The sequence below is a fragment of the Microcebus murinus genome, chromosome 9 (assembly GCF_040939455.1).
Source record: "Microcebus murinus isolate Inina chromosome 9, M.murinus_Inina_mat1.0, whole genome shotgun sequence".
NCBI lineage: Eukaryota > Metazoa > Chordata > Mammalia > Primates > Cheirogaleidae > Microcebus > Microcebus murinus.
Window position 1 is genome coordinate 75,888,744 of NC_134112.1, and position 22,859 is coordinate 75,911,602.

Genomic DNA, 22,859 nt, shown 5'->3' on the forward strand with positions numbered 1-22,859 from the left:
TTACTTTCCTATTTTATTGTAGCTATCTGATTCATTTTATAGTGTTTCACTCTTTTCAGGTCCAATCCTTATAACACTTTATTCAGTGATTTCTTCTGCCTTGTTTATCATATTCGATAGTACATCAGTCTAGGAATCTACCTGATCACTCAGGTTTGATCAGCTTTTCTACTATGGTTTTTCACATTTCATAGAGGAGTTAAAACTCTATCCTTAAATATGTCCCATATTTGTTTAGTTTAATAAAAACTCATAAACATATATGGTTGTCACAACCACTACTTATAAAAATATATTTTTCAGCTACTGTTTTCAAATAATAATCATATCATTGTTCTTTCACTGACCAGTGACCAATGAAACTGACTTGGGCCACTCTATCATGTGTGGGCATATTAATACCCTCAAGGAAGACTAAAGTAAGTAAAAAAAAAATGTCTTTTTATTATCTATAAATTCTGGGATAAGGATTTCTTGGAAACAGCCTCAAGCCACCAGTTAAAATAGATTCTGTGAACCACTTATTTATGATATCTTTCCAAATGGATGTCAAGAGCAAGAAAGAAACAACTGATATCTAAAATTATATTACATTCTTTATATATGAGTATGCTACATTTTTCTAGCTTAAGTTGTTTTCCATTTTATAGTTTTCTTCATTTTTTTAATCTACGCTGTTATGTTAACAGTTGTTCTATCCAGTGGTGGAAGTAATTAGCTATCTAGTACCTAATCCTCGTGCTGACTGATGTTTCTTTTTAAGCATGACTATTTTTTTTCCTTTTATTTCATCATATTATGGAGGTACAAATATTGTTAGGGTTACAAATATTGCCCTTGCCACCTCCCATGAGTCCAATCCCCGGGTGGTGTGCACCACACAGGTTATGTAAGCATACACCCCTTTCCTACTCCCCCCTCCCCACCACCCAATAAAAAGTTTTTTTTTCCTTTTTTTTTTTGACATTTTGGTTACATTGTATATCTTTGCCTCTCCCTAAGAAGGATTAGAGTTACGCCCTTCCCCTCCAAAATGCTCGCCACATCCCTAAGATTGGTTTCCCAGGCCCCGCCCCCCCCCCCCGAATCCCTGGTGAGCATTGCCACCATTTGAGAACCATAGTTTTAATCAGTCAGTACCAATTTGATGGCGAGTAGATGTGAGGCCCATTTTCCATGCCTTGTGTTGCCTCACTTTGGATAATGGGCTTAAACTTAATCCAGGATAGCATAAATGGTGCTAGCTCACAGTCATTTCTTAGGATTGAGTAATATTCCATTGTGAGTATATACCACATTTTAATTATCCACTCATGAATTGACGGGCACTTGGGTTGTTTCCATGACCGTGCAATAGTGAATTGTGCTTTAAGCATGACTATTTTTATAGCAAATTTATTCATTTATTTCCTCATTGAGTCTGACAAATATTGATAGTAATCAATAAACATGTAATGAATGATTGATGAAACCAGTCATGCATTCAGTGCCAGATCAAATGGTGGTGAACAGTAAGCTCCAGCCTACAAGGAGTTAATCTGAGCTGGAGAGTCAAACAAAAGTGTGAATGGTTATAATTCCATAATAGAGAGCATACAGAATTATCTGGGAACACAAATTTGGGATGCTCAACTCAGCCTAAGGTGGAAAGACAAGTAGTATCAAGGAAGTTTTCATTATCATCTTTTAATTTGAAATCTTATGTAACTGAAAAGTACATAAAAGTCAACCAACTATCAGTCAATAATTTATATCCACTATGTTCTGAAGCCTGTGGACAAAGTGATGATGTAAGTATCAGGATCCCTGCCTTCAGAAGACAACAATATAGCCATAAATGTAAGACATAAATGTGAAAATGTAAGTATCAAAAGAAGGTAATACAACATCTAGTAAAAGTCAAAAAAGATAATGACAAAAATGTCTTACACATTGCTGGAAGAAATGTATATTGGTACAATTATGAGTAAAACTTGAAAAAGATTAGTATTAACCTTGCAAAAATGAACATTCACATTCTCACCAACTCAGCAATTTCATTCCTAGGTACACATTCCAGAGAAACTACACATAAATGTACCAGGATACATGTACAATAATGTTCACAGTAGTACTGTCTGAAATAGCAAAAATATGCAATGACTTAAATGTATAGCTATCTATATATATATATTTAAATGTATAGATCAATGTGAAATATAGGATGGGCCAAGGATTATGATGAATCCATAATTTTGTGAGTCTGATATATAATAGAAAGAAAGGAAAAAAGTGAATAGGATTTTGCAGCAAAAGTGCACAGTATCAGTTAGCCTTTGCTTTATAACATTCCACTGTAAAACTTAGTGACTCAAAACTACAATCATTATTATTTCTTATGAGCCTACAGTTGAATAAGCAGTTCTATTTATCTGCGCTGGACTTAGCATGACCCACCCATGGGTCTGTGGTCAGTTACAAGTTGGCTAGCTGGCTTTGTTCATTTTGTCTGGGCTCACTTGTAAGTCTGAGACCTTGGCTAGGACAAGGAGGCTGATTCAGTTCTGCTTCACTAGTGAGCTGGCCCATGTGTGTCCTCATGGTGGAGCAAGCAAGGAAGAGAAAATGCACATATTCTTTTCTTAGCAAAAGATTTTGCAAAATTCACTACTGTCTCAGGGACCAAAGCCAGTCATGTGGCCAAGCCCAAAGTTGGAGGGAACAATATAATGTGGCAAAGGTCATGGATTTAGGAAGCCCATTTATTGGGCCCATTTATGCTATTAACCTACCACATGTACAAAGAACTTTCTAAATTCTCCTTTAGTATAGCAAAGGGCAGGTCTGGATGACTTAATCAAAAGTCTGCCATAAGGAAGTCCTAGGCAGTCAGAAAGAAGGGGCAAAGCCCACTCTTCCAGTGCCTGTAGTCTATGGGGAAAAGAAGAGAGATGGAGACAGGGAATGCAGGCTGTTCAAGACCAGGAGGGTACCAGGGGTAGAAGGGCTTCTGCTCTACTTCCTATTACAGATTCTGTCACGCAGGCTGTACCATAACAACATGGGCATAATCACGATGAGGCAGAGGGTGGTCCAGAGCCTCTTTAGATTCTCGTGGCATAGAAAGGACCCAGTAGTTTCCTCGAAATACGAGGAGGATGGGGACAACATGGCTTGTAGTTAGCTGAGAGTCTGCCCATGAGGAAAGATTAGATTAATTACAGAGAAAATAAACTGCCTTTCTTGCCATATATACCAAGAGAAAATGTGTAATGAGAAAATGTGTAATTTTGTACCAGATTGGTAGGGTTTGGTTAAGTAAAAGAGTAGAAGAAGTAGAGTTAATAAAAGCATGCTCAGAGCATATGAACCGATCCATTTGGCTAAAGTTGGGGGTTTGTGTTGGGTATAGAAGGGAGAAAACCTGGAAAGATATTTAGGACAAGATGTTTGAAGAATTTGAATGCCAGGTTAAAGGATTTGAATCAAATCCCACAAGAAATTAGGAAGCACTAGAAATGTTTTAGTAGAGATATAAGTTGTATTTCTAAACTCTTGGTTTGGAAAACAGGTGAACACAGGCAAATCAGTAGAAAATCACTGAAACAGGTTCTGTTTGTTGGAATAGAGATTGAATTAAAGTTGGCAGAAGGAATGAAAAGGGATTTAGTTTTGGGAAACACAAGGAAAAGACAGGGATTAACTAACATGTGTGAAGAGGAAGTGGTAAAGATAAACCTAAAGATCAATCTAAGTGGTAGAAAAGATGAGGCTACCGATTTCACAAAGGTAGAAATAGCTGGTATTCAAATTTTCTCTAACTGACCTTTGGCCTATTGCTATACTCTTCTAATCTGTTGTCAAAAGACATTTAAAAAAATTCAGAAGTATCAATGTATAAAATAAGCAGTGCACTAAAAATATATTTGTATTTTTAAAAAAGTAACAAGCGGATTTTTTAAAAATCATGAAAATAAGATGTTTTTCTCCACTGATTTTATTATTAACGTACTGCCCTTATGGATATAAATGATTACAGGATGAATGATTAGAAATTTTAATACTTGTAAACCATTTACACTCTCCATTCAAATCATCAACACTGGTATTTATTAATGTTAAAATTGTGATTTTTAAAAAATATTCTGAACACATCAATCAGACTGAAACAAATTCATTGTACAATCTTCTCCAGTATGGTTCACGTACAATGATTTTCAGGTGTTTCAGAAAAAGTCTACCTAGGAAGCTGTGGCCATGATACTATATTCTGTTATCAATACTCCATTAAACTAAACTCCAGCTATGGCTGTATAGAGAGGAGCAGAAAATGCTCTTTTGACCCTTATAACTATGCATTATTATTTATGGAAAGAATGCCAAAATTAAATACACTAATAGACAAGTTGGGACTGCTTCTGAAGAGACTCCTTTAAATAGTTTCTGTATTTTCAGACATTATCCGATCCCTCCCTGTGTTCCACTAACACTGAAACAGGCCTTTTTGGACCTCTGGCATGTGTCTTCATTTTGTCAGGGACTTGCAAATGAGGCCAGCTGTGTTGCCATCTACTGTACTTGATCAAGTTCTTTTGCTACTATTGCCCCTCACTATCGCCATGCTTCTTCCTGTTTCTAGTTTAAGTAACCTTTGGGCTCCTTCATTTTGTCTTGATTTTGGCCCACTGCCACTCTGAAATCTTTGCCAATCTTGATAACACTCAGTTTATTCTTTCGCTTGCCCCCTCTACTCCTCTCCTATACACAGGTCCAGAACTCCTTCTGTCTCCCTAACTAATGATTAAGAAGATGCTAGTTCCTCTTTTATTTTTTCTCATTATTCTTTGTCAGTTGTTGAGGGAAATATATTCAGAAAGTGTTTTGGAGCTTGTCTAAATGGAAAAAAAATGTACACTAAATAAAATTGACAAAATAAATATAAAATGACTATTTCAAATTCAGGGGTCACTATAGTAAAAAGAAAGCAAATGACTTATTGATTCCAGAAAGACAGTATGAACAAAGTTCAAATCTAGAGTGTCATACTTGTTTACTGACTTGAGCAAGAAAATTGTTAAACTTGCAATTGCACTAAAACATACAAAAAGCACCACTAATTTAAAATATGCATTGAAAATATCTGTAATTATATAAATAAGTTAGATGGTATTTGACTGAAATAAAGGGAAAAGTTCTAATGTATTCTTGTCACTTGCCACGAAATAATCTCCAGGTGTTCTTTTTCAGAACCTGAGTTTATTTCTTAGATAAATCATTCAAGTTAGTTGCTTAGACATGGTGCAAAGCTCTTATGTAATATTTGCATTTTTCTTCTTTGGACATAGAAGACAATATAAGGTTAGCAGAAAAATAAACACACAAAGAGAAACAAGTGACCTTACAGCCATAATAGCTGTTAAATAAAAATGTAAATTAAAGCCTAACAATGAAGCAAAAGGCCCTTATAAGGGACATAACTTTTATACACTCAAGGAATCAGTAATGATTTGTACACTTCTATTTTCTTTCAAGCATATTCTTCTGAATAAAGTCAAATGATGCAGTTGAAACAAAGGACATTATTAACCCTTTGCACTCGGATGTTGAGTGTGACTCGACACGGTTAGCAAAAATTATAGAGATTAAAATTACTCTTTTAATGTATCAATAATTTGAAATATAAACAAATCCAAATAAATAAGTTTGTATGAAAAGAAACTCCAGTGCTTTATTCTACTGCCACGCTTTGTAAAATCTGGGGTATTTAAAAAATTAAATCCCGAGTAGAATAAAGAAATCAAGAAAAAAGCAAGCGAGTGCAAAGGGTTAATATTACAGTTCAAGAGACTAAAGTAGGATTTTTGTGATATCAGGATAAGCTAGACTGAGGCAAGTTCAACCTTGGAATATGAATGATCAACATACAGGTTCAGGTAAAGACAAGATGTCAAAACCTAATTATTTTAGACAAGGACATATAGGCAAGTCATTCTAAAAGGTAGGGTTAAAATGAAAAATCAATTTTCTTTGGAAAAGAGCAGCCTTATCTTTTATGTAAGGCCTGGACTCTCCAAGAAAATTCTACCTTGACATAAACAAGATTTTCCTCCCTTTGGTCATTAGACTGTCCCCTAAATTAGTTGCAAATCATAAACCTTAAATCATAAACTAAATAAAGCAAATTTATTACAGTGCAGTTATTTCACTTTATGAGCAAATGCAAGGTTCGAATTTTAAGTGTATGAATGAAGTTCATGTAGATGTGATGCCCTGGCTGTAAATGCCTAGCTGGCCTGCTCTCTGGGAAAGTGTGGAGTCACAACGACACAGCCACCTTGGTCCTTATCCCATTTTTGCTGCTACAAGCTGAACTGCTGTCTCTCCCCTGCAGCAAGAGATGGGCCCGCTATCTTTTATACCTTTATGATGTAAATTAAACTGCAGAGTTTTATTCATGACAATGTCAAAACTTTTCAATCCATCCATACATTCTACAAACCTGTAAATAGCCTAGCATGATGCTACACAAAAAGAAATATGAGACTTACATGGCAGTGGTTTTACTAAGATTTTATCTTAACTATGAAAAAAAATATGAATTGTTAACTATGAAAAAGCTCTACAGTTACATACTCACAAAATTTTTACTAATTTTTTACCATAAAAGTAATCAGTTGCATGCAAACTTCTGATAGATGGGGTTCATAATGCTTCCACATATTTGCGACAGCAAATTTAATTTTCTTCTTTTTCCTTTTCAGTTATAGAGTTAATTGTCATAATAGTCATTTGTCTTATTAGTTCCATTTTATTTTGCCTTTGTTTTCATTGAGAAAATAACCTCTGAATGAGGAAAATAATTTAATAAAAACAGAAATAGTATTTCTGAGTTTTAAGTTAATACTGTTACTTAGCCACTAGGCTATGCTAAAGTACAGTCCATTTGTTCAAGAACACTTCTATCTCTATGCTACACAAAAAAGCAGGGAAATAAATTCACAAGCTGGATGCGAATCATTCAACTATCCAAAATCTAGCTGGTAATTCATTTCACAGACTTATCTAAGAGTTGGTTTCTAAAATTAGTTTATATGACATATCCCAAAAGAATAAACTAACCCAAGTTTTTGCTAAGTATATGTCTTGTGGTAATGCCCAGTTTGATTCTGAAAGGATAGGATCATTATATATGAGAGTAAGGGGCACACTGTTATTTGCATCATTACTCATACTAATATCTATCTTTGGTGATATACTATGAGAAGCACTGGGAATTCAAACAGGTCTAAGAAATGTATAGCACAGCTGGGAATACATACAAAAATACAGATAACGCTGGTAATATTCAGGAGTAATACACGGGCTATATAGATAAGTGATAATGGACAAAATAGAGAATATATATTAAACATATATAATATATATTATATATAATATATATAAATAAATATATATTAAAATGGTTCACATTAGATATATTTGATGCCACATTATTAAGACAGAGGATAAATTTTTTCTACTGAAGTACCAAAGGATTTCAAAGTCTAAAGTGCTTTAAAGATAAAAATCCATAACTCTGCAACTTATTGTTTAATCCACTTAACAAGAGGAGTTTGCCATATTTTAAAGATAATCTTTAAAAAAAACTTGGCTTGTCTCTTTTTAAATTAATTATTCATCTGTTAATTATTCATTATAGGATGATTTATTAACAAAACACCATCTAGCCCCCACACAAAATGATATTAATCTACTATTCCTGTTATATTATTGCTTTGGTGTATGATAGAGTACTTGGAAAAAAGGGTAGTTGCCTTTTACTTCTTGAATGTAATTAAGTAGAGTAAAATTCATTTGTGAAATATCTCAGAAAATTACAAATATAGTTATGCTATGGGTGAAATTATGTTTTTCCATATATATTTATACACAGTGGTAATATTCAAAATATTAAAAACTGTTACCATATGTGCACTCAGAAACCAGAACAGATGCTATGGTAAAGTACCTCTGTCCTTGCCCATAGGGATCAATTGCTATTATAGCAATATTGAATACCTTTAATTCTGTTAGATCATGTCAAATATTAGTATTCAAATAGATTTTATTGAATCACTATTATGGAATATGATGTTCTTAATTTAATTTTGCTATATAACTTAGCAGTACAGCATCACCAATACCTTCAGTTCTGGAATTCCTTCACTTTTGCTATCATAAACTACAGATCCACGAATATCTGGAAATGCCTGTTAGCATCTCTTTGCAATGGCCAATGACAATTGATGTCACTAAGATATGAATTCATTCCTGGTCTGAATCCTTCAGGGAGTTCTTGAGCTTTATGGATCAAATTGAGGGACTATGATATCCGGTCTTTAATCTTTCCCTTCACCTATAGTCTAGGGCATAAAACAATTGTACAGCCATTTAGGGGATCCTGAATTAGTCAGAGATGTGATAAAAAATGAATTCTCCTTTAGTGTACAGACGAGATATCTCCCCTGCCAAAATCAAGCTTAGGAAGGAGGCTGGATTGTCTCACCTGCTCTGAAGCATCTAAACAAAGAAACAGCCAGATTAGAGCAGAGATTTTTGTCTCAGAGGAGCTTAAGGCTTCAGAACTTGCCCAATGCCTAACTTCATTTTAGTCTTTGATCCTGGGGCAAGCTGAAGACTCTAGGATTAGTATTCACTGTGGTGCTGCCAATGGGTAAACTAAGAGCTATCTTATCCTTGTCCTTATGATAGATAGATTCCTGCTTCTTACTATGTCATTTGTCAAGAGAAAAAAGGACTGAGTAAAAAGTAGTGGAAAAATAACTGCAGTTCCTGTGTTCCTTTATGTCTAATTTTGGACTCTACTAGTCTCCAGGCACTTCAGAGCTCTAGTACTCGGTCTAGTCTCAAAGCACTCCATGACAGCTGCATTGAACTTGTCATCATTAACTGAAAGCCCTTCCAGGACTACTGCCTTTTGTATATGCTGAAAATGGAATGCCATTTTCCCCCACTGTCCACCTAATAAATTCATCTTTCAACCTTCAGTTCAAAAGCTAGGTCTCTTGTGAGGCTTTTGTTGACCTTCCTCAGCAAAGATTGGATATTATGTCTGCCAGCTTCCCATTTCTGTCTTAACAGTACATAAACTCACTATCATAACTATTTGTATACAAGTCTAAATCCCTGACTGGCCAGTTCCTCTAGGCCTGAAATAGGATCACCTAAGATTTGTCCTGATTGGAAACAAGTAAGTGCTTCATATATGCCCACTGCATAAATTAATGATGGGCAAGTAGATGGATGTATAACCTAAATATTAAATCCCAGGAACTACATCTGCATTATGAGCTGAGTCACAGTTATACTTTAATTTGCATTATTGCATTGAAGATGCCTAATGTAGGCTACCCAAATTACTATTTCCTTTTAGGAGCTCACCCTCTGAGGTCCTTTTCTTCTCCATGAGGGTTATTCTGACACTGTACCTGCTGCCCACCCAAACCAAAGAAGCAATACAGTCCTTAGTCCCATCCCACTGCATTACACACCTTTGGTTGCCTCCTGTCCAGAGCCTAATGCTGGTTTTTGTTTTTTTTTTTCTCACCCAAAAAATCCTCCTCATCTTTTGAATCATCTATTAGCTCTGCCCTAATGCTGGTGATTTAGCATCAAAACCAGCAGATCCCTCTTTACAAGAACGCACTTTCCTAAGACTGCTATGTTTGTGGCTAAACTCATGGTGAGTCACTTTAGCAACTGCTTCTCTCCACAGTGAGAAAAGTGGTCATATTCCTTTCCTAATGGTTAGCACCCCACGCTGGAATCTGGCGTGGTAAGTTCTAATGTGTTACTGTGAGACAGACCTGGTTTCTTGGAAACTCATTTTGTTGTACTCAAGAGTTCAGAACTGTTTCCTCACCAGCTCCAAGAGACAAAGGATGCTGGCAGAGAAGAACATTGACTCTGACCCCTGACAATCCCCAGGAGACGGTCCCTGCACGTCTTGTTTATCTGTCAGCGGCACTTTCCTCCGGTATTGATTTAGATCTCACTCGCACATTGGATGAACACTCACATCCCTCCTGTCAAAACTTACATAGCCTTCTGGCTTGTATCTGAATCACCGTTTAGCTTTTATATATTCTATGTAAGTTTAACTATTTCTGAGGACCTCAACACTAGGCTTGTTCCAGCTATTACTGTATTTTGAAGAATATTTCCTAGAATTTATCTCCATACATTAGTGTTCTTTATCATTATGACTGATGTGTAATCCAATACAATCAAATGGCAATATTGTGCTAGCATGAAGTTATATTAACTATGTACCCATACATTTAGCTATAAATACATCTATGGGTCTAAAACATTAAGTAAAACAACCTATGTATGTCAGTTTTTTGGAAAAACTCCATGTGAAAGCCTGATATACTGGTTCTCCCACTAAATTGACAAAAATAATATACAGAAATTCCATAATTCAGGGGAAAAATCCTCATATATTCACTTACCCACTATGCTTCATATGTGGTGGTTTATCCATTCGCACTGCCAGTTTGATTTTTAAGTCAGAGTCCTGGCTATTTTTTGGAACTATCATTCGGTGTAATTCAGCTGACTTGGAGCTATTAGAAGTTGGGTATAATATCACCTGAAAAAAAAAAAAAAGAAGAAAACATTTAAGTGTATGATGCAGAGTGTCTTCAGATTGGAAGTGAAATATTTTCCATGTTTTCCTGTTTGAGAAAAATGTATTGACGCCCAAATGTATCTAATAAACCATTTGACTCCCTCCCACCATACCAGATAGATTTTCAATACTGACTCATTTATTTTTTGACAAATATGTGTTTTCACAGTATCACATAATGAGTTTTCTTCCTGTGTCACTTCATAATGAATTAATACCACAACAAGCTATAGTTGAATTGGCATTGAAAAATACTTAATGGACACCTATAATTTCAAGAATACTGTATACTCCTCAGGGCAAAGCAGTTCTGAAAGAAATATTCTTTTGAAATTACAGATAACATGCTTAAAAAGCTAAACCAATTATTTGAGGCAGCACGGATATGTCTCACATTTTAATATTTTCATTATAAAATAGTATTACAGAAAACCAACTCAATAAGAGACCTTGCAAAAGACTGATCATAGCACATTTTATGCTCTAGAGTAATACCAAAGAAGGATTTTCTTCCTGACTATATGTTTTCAAAACCATGCAGATGATGTAATGACTGAAACAAAGTAATTACTTTTAATAAAACTGCCAAATTACCAAGTGATTATTTTACATCCCTTCACTTCACAAAGCCAATTCAGGAAAGAAAAGCCTACTCTTCAGATGTTAAGTGCCATGTAGATAAAACAATGTATTTTCCCCTTTTTAGTCAGCATCGACATCTTTCAGACAAATGAGGTGGGGAACCTGTGGCTTCAAGGCCATATGTGGCCCCTGGATCCCCAAGTGTGGCCCCTCGCCCCTTGACTGAATCCAAACCAAATCTGGATTCAGTCAAAAGGCCCCACCCAAGAATCCAAAAGGCCACATGTGGCCCCAAGGTGGCAGGTAAAGCCTTAATGGGTATTTTAAAATGGGATTATTATAGCCTGAAAGACAAAACATAGATATGAAGTGCAGTGCATTATATTTTAAGCCATTCTTACCTTAAACACATGTGAAAAGTAAATAAACCTAAAGTTTATATGTGAATGTTAAGAATACAATGTTAAAATGTTTTTTTTTCCCCACAAACAAAATGGGTACTTTTTTTATAATTTTACATGAATGTAACAAAACAAAGTCCAGTCTGAAGTTTTCACAGATCATCTTTATCAGTTTAAGGAGGTTGCCTTCTACTCTCAGATTCTAACAGTAAAATGTTTTTAAAGGATACACGGCAACTGAGTTTGTCATTCCACCCCCACAATCTTCATTTTCATGTATATGTGGAAATATTCATCAAGAAATATCCAAGCAAGACTCTTTCTCTCTAGGAAAGACAACATAGTCATAAAAACTTCTCGAACTATTCTCAACTTGCAAGATGTTAAATGTATCTACTATTTTGAGACTGTTTTCAAGTTCATCCTAAAAGACACAGCTATGTTGAGATCAGCATATCTATACCCTCAAGCATATAAAGGACATCCAAGAAAAGACTAAAGTGGCATTTGTGATGCTTGCAAAATTAGGATCATACTCTAGAATTCATTTTGACTGCTAAAATATTCAATGTAATACTTTACAGATTCTTTCTTAAATGACAGTAAAAAAAATAAGTTGTTAGCTTTGGCTCAAATCAGTAGACAAAGGAATGTCATTATCAACTTAGAAGGTTATTCCAAAAAAGAAGCACAGAGTAAGATAGAGCTATATATCCTCTGTAGCTACAGCTGCTATTTTCCTGGTAAGTCTGGAAAGCTTCTTCTCTCTCTTTCTCCCCACCCATCTCCCCCCTCCTCACTTAAAAAAAAAAATATTTTGGCATGAGCCACCTACAGACTTTATTGCTTTTTAATTCTTCCTTCTATGTTTATATAAAAATTGGTATTGCTCCAAACTCTAAAAAGTATCACACAGAAGGATAATAAATTAAAACTTCTGACAATTTCTCATTTGGTAAATGCCAATGATAGGTTACTAAATAAATGAGGTCCCCAAAGTAACGAATTAGAGCTGATTCACAAAGTAAAGATTATCCCAATATCGAATAGCATCATTTCCGCCACATTTTATTTTTTTGGTGGGTGTTTCTAACTGAAGTCAGTGGAAGGATTTAGTGCTCAGCTCTGTTTGATTAAATAAACATCTGAGTGCTCACTGCATGGGGACACATAAGAATGGCTCCGATCACTCAAGGAGCTAATAGTCTTTTATTATGAGCACTCTTAGGTTTGATAAGATCACTTCTTCCTATCATCCTTCTATCCTTAGAGTATGCAGTGATTTCCTGATTTTGTTAATTGCTGAATTTATTCACCATCCTCTGTTTGGCTTTCCTTTTCTATCATATATGTAGCTAACTCCCTGAGTTAAGTGTCCTCCATTTAAAAGACCTGGAATTGTTTCTTTTTTTCTGGACAGACTGACTTATTAAGGTATAAACACTAGCACATACAACAAATGCAGGACCAAAGATATGAAATCTACTATGTTTCTAAGAGAACTGCCTTGGCAAATAAATCTTTAACCTAGTCTTAAAAATTGCCTGCAAAATAGTCTTCAAGTTCCTAAACTGCACAAGCAAAAAGTGGTCATACTCCTTTATGTAATTTAACCACGAATAATAGATGAAAAAGAAGCTTCCAATGTGTACAGCTCAAAGGACCACAGAGAATGAAGGACAAAGACGTTCTTTACAAAATACAGAAGAGTGGTCTAATCAAGAGATCCTGAACACTTCCAGAGCAGGGTGTCTTCACAGTGCCTGCCTAATAAGGACTTCATTATTGTCATTGGACAATCATTGCTGTGTGTTTCTCATTTTTCCATTTTTTAAGTGGGAAAGTTACCTGTGGCTCTCCTGTCCCTGCTGCACTGCTAAATACTGGATTTGTGCTGAGGCAGGATAAGAAGGGAGAGTGGAGTAGTAGGCAGTTATCATGGCATTTAGTTTACAGGTTGCCTGGCTGCAAAGAGCCATAACTAAACCTGATGCAGATGTTGGACTGGCTGTAAGAACAGAATGGGACTTTGGGCTGTTTCTCTTGAGTTGAGGTGAATGTATTCTATTAATATGTGTAGGAGGAAGGATAACAAAACAACTTGGTAGCTCTAGGGGTGAACTATGGCAGATAATCTATTGCAAATCATGCTTTCACTAGTATAGGACTGTTGCCAGTAAGCATCTAGTAAGCCAAGGGCCATGTTTTCTAGCTCCTATCACATCTAAGTAGGATAGGAAAGTTTTACCTAACGGAAAGAGAAAGAAGTGATATATGTCACTTTGGGAATTGATGATTAATGCCTTCTTTACCCCTCTTTATTTTTATGCCAGCCAAATGCAGAGAACACCAATGGCCTAGGAAATGAGAGAGCGATAAAATGGATAAAACCATAGCCCTGACTCACCAAGTGGAAGGAAGCCACACTTCTATCAGGAATACCCACAGTAAACTGTTACACAGGTGATACTGTTTTGAACTACAAGTTGTCATTTGTTTGTTACAGCTTTTAGCAGTGTCCTAACTAGTACATTAACACAGTGTTTTGCTTCACAAATTATTCATAAGCAAAATAGGTACTTAAAGAATTGTTTTCCATGATAAGCACTTCCACTTCTATAGAACGTGGAAGGATGTGATGCACCGAATTTGAGGGGGAAGAGTGTTTCAGGAAGTGGCCATTGGTGTCTACAAAGAGGTGTGTCTAATGTTGCCAATAACAGTAATCCACAGATTTAACAGATATAAAAATTTACTAAGAATCCTTTTGTATTCTGGGTTCACATCTCAATTAAATTATAGCCCTGTACAAAAGTTAGCTTCTTATATTATTTAGCAAATGATTTTGTTCTTTGCCATTCATTTATCTTGACTTTTCTATACATATCTCTGCTTCTTCTAGTTTATTTTTGTTGCCAACACTTTAAATGTCTTGTCAGTTAGCATGACACAAAAATTTATGATTTTTTATCTTAAATATAAAACCAATGTATCCTCTTCATGATGAAATGTTAACAATACTTGTCATCTTTGCTAAGGTATAATGTAAAACAAAATGATTTTTTAGGCTTTGTTTAAAATTATGTCAAATTTAATATACAGGAAAACTAAAACTTAAAAGAATTAAATGTAAAATATACATCTACATACAGACATGTTTAGGTAATATAAGGTTCAGAAGGATCTTTCTCTTAAATTAAACTTATATAAGCTGGTGCCTTTATATCATTTCTCTTCTATTGAGATACCTTGAATAAAGCCAAGCCATGTGTACTTGTGTGCATATCACATTAATTAAACTTTGTGATCTATGAATTCAAGACTATCTATATTTCTAAACTCTATTTCAACAAATACTTGAAAAACTAAAATGCAAAACAGAAAACACTAGGCGGAAGCTAGAAAAACAGAGGGGCTACACAGGCCTTGTGGCTAGATAAACAATTTACTACGTTTTCCCATAAATATTTCTTATCCTAAAGAAAGAGAAAAGATCCTGTGACCACTGTAATTGCACTGTATCTTATAATAAAATAATAAAGATATGTATTTGGTACAATTCTAGCTCAAAGGTGGGTGCAATAAGCATTCTTGAACAAATCGGGATGCCTTGATAGAGGAATTCCTGTTTCCCTTGGGAGTCTAAAAGAACACATAAGATTTACAAGGCAGACCCAGGGACAGAATTAAAAATAAAAACCTGGGAGCTGTTGGAACCAAACGCTTTAATAGTGGCACCCTATAAAAAGGCACATAATTCTGATGCTGACATTCTTACTGTTATCCTAGTTTCTCAAGCTCTTCCCCCCAAGCTTGGGTGTTCAGCTCTTTCTCTGTTCCCTGGACGAACCCTCAGTCTGAATCAACTGCTTGCCATTAAAATAACTTTAATCCATACCAACGCTCATTACATTTTCTACCATGGCAATTCTCTTTACATCCTTATAAGCTAAGTAGAAGATGCTGTGGGCACCAACTTTTAAGAGTTAGGTAAAGAAAGAGGACTTTGTAATTGAGACCAGGGACCAAGGAGGTAGAAGAAAACCAGAAGGATGTGATGCATCAAATTCAAGAGGGCAGAGTGTTTCAGGGAATAGGAAGTGGCCACTGGTGTCAAATGATGATTAAGAGGTCGAGCATGGTAGGACCTGAAATGTTATTGCTTGGCTAAAAAACAGAAAGGTAACCAGAGATCTCAGCAAGGGAAAGCTTAGGTGAGGTGAGACAGCAATAGCTTAAGGGACAAATTCTGTATCAGGAAGGGATGAAGACTTCTTTAAGGCTTCACTTAGCCAAGATCAAGCTGGGCATGACACAGTGCCTCTGGCTAGAAGGGGCACTGTATGCAAAAGCAAGAAGGATAAAGATACAGCCAGGTGGGCTGAAGAGGAAACAGGCAGGTTGTGCTTACAGATGAGACCAGAAAGCCTAGGGATAGACTGTAAAATGTGTTTCACTATGTGAGTACATTATCATATACGCAACATGTAGTCAAATATGTCAATGAGCCAGAGAATGACAACCAAATTTTCATATTCTTGAATAAAGAATAATCCCCTTCACTCCAGCAGTATACTATCTTACAGAAGAGTCATGTGATACAACATGTAGCCAGGTGTTATTACACCCAACCAAAAGATAAACTGGCCTTAAAAATGCATCTTCAAAACAAGAGAACGAAAACTTATTAGCTGAAATCATATTTCAATTTTTGATTAAAAATCCCTTTTGCTGACAGACAGTTGGCCTTGAGACAAAGGATATTTTAAGCAAATGCCTGAGGGAACACCTCTCCAGATAAGTAGAGCCTACCTCTATGAGAAACGTTGAATTTTGGGGTTCAGTTGACATTTCTCTTCCTCATTCAATTAAAAGAGATTTTATAGTTTAGCAAAGATTCATAATAACTGTTCCTTGCGAACACTTTAAGGATCTTGAGATAGTATATATTGTGAAAGGACTACTTGAATTTCCTTCATTTCAATAAATACTTATTTAGTAGAGGTTAATAACTAGCAAATATTTGTTTCAATATCTGAACCCATAGAGTGCATGAAGAAGATCAATCAGATGATATTTCTGAAAGAAATCTATATCCTTCCATAGTAACATTTTACAGTGTTTTAAGACACTTGGGGTTGCTTAATCTGAATTATTTCTCCTTTGATTTAATATCAATGCTTCCTCTCTTCTACTTAGTTGGAACAAAGAACACCTGCTCCCTCTCACTGACACAATGCTCTTTTGTATACTGAAAGATTAGCATTAAGTCTTCTGTCAACCTTACTGTCTGTGGGACAAATACAGTTCCCTTTATTTTCAAAGCTGGAAAGAATACTGGAATTTACAATATGAAATTCATAAAACTTCCAATCTCTTACCAAATGTGTACTTGGCCTAACAGAAAATCACATGTCTCCTTCCCGCCATACAGTACATCTTTTCATAAAAAGGCATTTTTTTAAAAAAAATAATAAAATGAAGTAAAAGAAGAAAAAGGAAAGTATATCTCCAGTATGTACTTTCCCCCCTGACATTACCTTATTAAAAGATAGAGATTAGAAGATTTTTTTTTTTTTTTGTATGATGTGAGGTTAAGGATAAAGCAAAGCAAAGAAGGTTAAGGTATGTAAATTATTACCATTTTTTTTTTACTGACATTTCTACTTAATAATGAACTACCAGATGAAGGGGCACTTGGCATGCACTTAGCGGTGTCTGCTCCTTGAGGATGGGTGCTGTAGTGCAGTAGATAAGGTAATTCATTTGTGGTACATAGGGCAATTTAAGCCAGCATTTAAGCCTTTCTTTTTGTGTTTTTACTGAAATTGTATATATTTAAGGTATACAGCATAATGTTTTTATATACATATACGTAGTGAACTGATTTACTAGAGTCAAGATAATTAACATATCCTTTTCTTCACACTGTTACTATTTTTTAAAATCTCTCAGCCATTCTTCAAACCATGGTTTCCTTTGCATTCTATTGTAGACCCTCATCAAGTGTTGGTTGGTTGGTTGGTTGGTTGGAAAGATGGATGGATGCTTAGAAAAATTAAAAATAAAAAGACAAACCTAAAATTGATACTTCATTGAGATGAAAAGAGAATTCATCTTGCCAACTAAAGTAAAATTTAGTAACAGAAAATGATGGTAGTAAAGTCTACGATTTGTATGGCATTTACTTACCAGCCTCTAAAAATTCCTGAAACTCCCATCCTTCCATTTCTGGAATGGAATAGTTAGAATACCTGCTTCCCAAAGATGTCCATATCCTAATGCTCAGGACCTGTGAGTATGTTACCTTAAGTGGCAATGGGGAATTAAGGTTGCTAATTAGGAGATGATCCACCTATCCAGGTGGGCCCAATATTACCACAAAGTTTCTAAAATATGGAAGAGGAAGACAGAATAGTCAGTGTTGGGGTAATGCGATGTGAAAAATACTTGACCAGCCATTGCTGGCTTTGGAGATGAAAGGCAGCTATGTGCTAGAAAACATGAGCAGCCCCCAGAAGCTGGAAAAGGCAAAGAAATGGATTCTCTTCTAGAGTTTCTAGAAAGGAACACAATACTGCTGACATCTTGATTTTAGCTCAGAGATCTATTTTGAACTTCTAGCCTTCAGAATAAGATAATAAATTTGTAATTATTTTAAGCCGCTAAGTTTTTGGTAATTTGTTTATAGCCGCAACAAGAAACTAATGCAGAGACAATAAAAGCTGGGATTTGATCATAGAAGAAAATTAAACTTACCTTTTAAATTTCTTCTGCTAAGTGTGTGATTCAAAGCTATTTTTACATATAGATTTCTACCATTAGCTTTGCTTGTTTAATTTGTGTGTGTGTACTTATTTCTCTCATATTCCTGAAGCATTCTGCTTGTATGAAATCTTTTGAAAATATATAGTTTTCTCTCACTTTTGTATTGATTAATGTAGTTAAATCAAAGTTTTGACTTCTACTATAATAAATCAAAAACATTTTAAAGGTTTAACAATGAGGCTGATTATTTTGGTTACTAGATGTAAGACCATCAGGGTTATATTTCTAACACATTTCAAGTTCCATATACCCAAATGATTAAGGATGATTTAGATTCTGAAAGATATAACTAAATTTGTCAGTCACTATACTTTTCATTGTTCAATTAAGGATAATATCCTTTATTAATCTTCATGTATCACTTTTATTGCTTGTAAGGTATTCATTTCATACTTCTCCTTGGATGGAGGAATATATTCCAGTACAGCTACATCTGTGTCTTTAAAGACTTTTCTAGATAGGAAAGCATCATTATTATTCTTGATCTATTCCCTTCAACCATAAATTATAATATGAATAGCAGTAACCTTTATATTCCCTTACCTATACAGTTTCTATTAGAGGACACTGCATGGTACCTTTATCATGTTTCTTTTTACTAGTCTGGTTATAATAATGCCTGCCATTTATGGAGAACCTTTCAACTGAGTGCTTTGTGAAATTTAAATTAATTCTCACATCACCTTTAAAAGGTAGGCATTATCTTCTTATATAAATAACCTGACACTGAAGTTAAATGAATGCCTATGGAAAATTCATTCAAGATATCAATAAGCACTTTCATTTTTTCATCCCTTCCTCAATCCAACATATTATTCCCTTAATTATTTCATAAACATTATAATATTGAATTTAGCTTTGTTCTCACTCTTTGGTTATTAAGCGCTGTAAGAATTCTTAGTGCCAAGTCAATTTCTGTAAGTCCATAACACGTGATGGTAGAATAGAAAGGAGTGGGGTACAAATAATATCTAAACATGGATACTTGTTTCAGTTGTATCCTTAAACTGAAGAGCATGTAACACACAATTACAGAAAAATTTTTTGGGGTTGACTAGCTAATTATGGACTATGGGTTAATATTTATATTAAAAACCAGCTACAGGTTCAGCATCCCTAATCCAAAATTCCAAAATCAGAAATGTTCCAAAATCCAAAACTTTTTGAGTATTGACATGATGCTCAAAGATCATGCTCTAAGTAAATGCTCATTGGAGCATTTTGGTTATTGGATTTTCAGATTAGGGGTGCTCCACTGGTAAATATAATCCAAATATTAAAAATTTCACACACACAAAAATGTGAAGTCTAAAACATTCTTGTCCGAAACATTTTGGATAAGGGATACACAACCTGTATCACCTTGAAGAGTGAAGGGAAATTCTTAGTCTTCATTTGAATAAGAAATCTATGTAAGGTCTAACAGTCACAACCTAACAATTTACCAAAATATAAGACTAATATAAACCTTCCCAACTTGTCATTTTATGTGTACGCAAACTAGTCAGCAGTCTCTTTAAACAATGTGAAAGGAAGACAGGAGAGTATGAGGTTGAGAAACCTCTATGATAAATTTGTTATATGGTTCATATGGTCCATAAAACTGAATAAACTCAGAAAAGTATGGCTGGTGGGGAAGGTCGGTCAGAGCACAAAGGAATAGAAGTTAGGTGACTCCTCAGTGGCTTCATGGCACTATGGCAGAGCCAATGCCAGAGTTTATGTCTTCTGCAAGCAGGTTTCAAACTTTTCAATTTGTCATGCTGAACAACCAACTAATTTGAATCTTGTACCTCTGACCGAAGGATTTTTTACTCATAGAATTTGTATAATACAAACTAATACAAGCTACAGAAGTACGAAGCTTTCTGGTACCACTGTTAAAGACAAGAGAAGTAGATATTTTTTTTTTCCAACTTTACTGAGATAACTGAGCTATAGTTGACAAATAAAAACTGTAGATATTTAGAGAATTCAACATGATGTTTTCATATTCACCTAACATAGTTTTGTGTGTGTGTGGTGAGAACATTTACGATCTACTGTCAGCAAATTTTCAAGTATATATTAACTATAGGCACCATGCCATACAATAGATCTATGAAACTCATTCATCCTGTCTAAATGAAACTTTGTATCCTTTGACCACTATTTTTCCACTCTATACTCCCTCCAAGCCCAGCCTCCTGGCAACCCTCATTCTACTTTCTGCTTCTATGAGTTCAACTTTTTTTAGATTCCACATACAAGTGACATCATGTGGCATCTTTCTGTGCCTGGCTTATTTCAGTTAGCATAATGTCCTGCAGGTTCATCCAGGTTGTTACAAATAACAAGATTTCTTTCTTTTTTAAGGCTGTATAAAATCCCATTCTAAATATGGAAAAAATGCTCAACATCACTAATTATCATGGAAATGCAAATTAAAACCACAATGAGATACTACCTCACACCTGTCAGAATGACTATTATCAACAAGACAAAAGACAGCAAGCATTGGTGAGGATGTACACTGTTGGTGGAAATGCAAATTAATACAGTGTTTCTAGAGAAACTTGTTTTTCTTCTGCTCACACACAACAACAATCATAAACACAGAAGATGTCTTTAGTAACCAAACGTGGGGTTTTTCCCGCCACACACTAAGCAGCAGACACCACCCAAGAGTCCTCTAATTTAATTCCGACACTATCTACCTAGAGATAATGTCAGGTCCCACAGACTGAGGGCTCAGTCTCCAAGACTACCCCAAACCCCAGACACCAGTCACAAATTGAGGCCTTGGGAACTTCTGACAGAATGGCTTCAACTTGGGTTTCCATGACCTCCTCTCTGGGTTTAATTTGCTGGGGTGGCTCATAGAATGCAGGGAAACACATTTAATAATTTATCATAAAGGATACAGATAAAGAGATGCATAGGGCCAGGCATATGAGAAGGGGCACAGAGCTTCCATGCCCTCCCTGGGTGCACCACACTTCAGGAACCTGCACTTGTTTTGCTATTTGGAAGCTCTCTGAACCCAGTCCTCTTGGGTTTCTGTAGACAACCTTGCAGAAATGTGACTGGCCTTCAGGGTATGGGGTGGGATCCTCTCTGGGATGAGAATCTTATGACCCACAATCAAAAAGGTGGGGGAAGATAAGAGTCAGCGAGAGTCAGTGGAGTTCAGCAAGTTCTTTTTTCTGGGGCCTGTTCCTGAGGCCTAACACATGCAACATTATACCAAATGACTGTAACAATGGCTATGGGAGCTATGAGCCAGGAACTGTGGACAAAAGCCAAAATAGATATATGTATGTATCGCAACACCACATATAGCCATTACAGAAAACAGTATGGAGGTTCCTCGAAAAATTAAAAATAGAATTCTCATATGATTCAACAATCATATGGATCTATGCTAAACATCTGAGTATATATCCAAAGGAAATGAAATCAGTATGTCAGAGAGATATCTACACTCCCATTTCATTGTAACATTAACAATAGCCAAGATATGGAATCGGTCTAAGTGTCCATCAGTGGATGAATGAATAAAATGAGGTGGATATTCTTAAAGTGGCTTTGGATAGCTCCAAGATACACAAGGATTTCTTTTACTAATGTAGTAACTAAAAGAAGATCTTAGTAATAGACCTGATGATGTTCTAATCTGCTTTTATTATATGTAAGAGATGAACTAAACATACTAGATCCTCACTCTTGCCATAGGATCCAAATTATCTATCGATTTACAATTGTTCCAGTTTGTCAGGTCTTGAAACAAAAGAGAGTCATTCTACTTTCTACTATAACTTTGCATAGGGGAAATAAAAGTGAATTAGGCAAACTCTGGAGATTTATTCATTTGTCCATTTATCTTTCTAACATTAATTGGACATGTACTGGGAGTCAGAAACTGCTAGATACCTGCTATTGCTAAAATGGGTAATATATCCTTGGCCTTACCCTAAAAGGGTAAGGGTTAGCAACACAGTAGATGCCACTATGAATTTGAAAAAATTTATTTTGCATCTCTGTGTGCCACAGTTTATCTGGAAAATGAAGAGATTGGACTAAACAAGCTCTAGTCACCTTTTTAACCCCAAATTGTACTAAACAATAAAATAGAAATGGCCTAAAGCAACAATTAGTCTCATTTCTTAATTATAAAATATATCACTTATATAAAAACTAAAATAAATCATTTAGCAGGTTTTCTTCAAAATTCAACTGAACATAAAATTTAAGTTTCATTTACTTAGAAAGTATATTTTGCAGCTAACTCAGTCGCTTTAGTACCTTCAAAGGTAAATAACCTCTAATTGTAATCAGCTCTATGAACAAAACACAAAATGACCTCTTCCCAAATGTGTTTTACCTGTAGCTTTCTT

General features: G+C 35.3%; 1 protein-coding gene across 9 annotated transcripts in view; it reads right to left on the minus strand.

Moving 5' to 3' along the window:
- Window positions 1–22,859, minus strand: part of CADPS2 (calcium dependent secretion activator 2) — a 454,741-nt gene that overhangs the window by 201,998 nt on the left and 229,884 nt on the right. For all 9 annotated transcript variants that reach the window (XM_076006584.1, XM_076006583.1, XM_076006580.1 and 6 more), the window contains exon 8: window positions 10,494–10,633. In XM_076006584.1, the coding sequence (XP_075862699.1) occupies window positions 10,494–10,633 (140 nt within the window). The remainder of the gene's footprint in view (window positions 1–10,493; window positions 10,634–22,859) is intronic.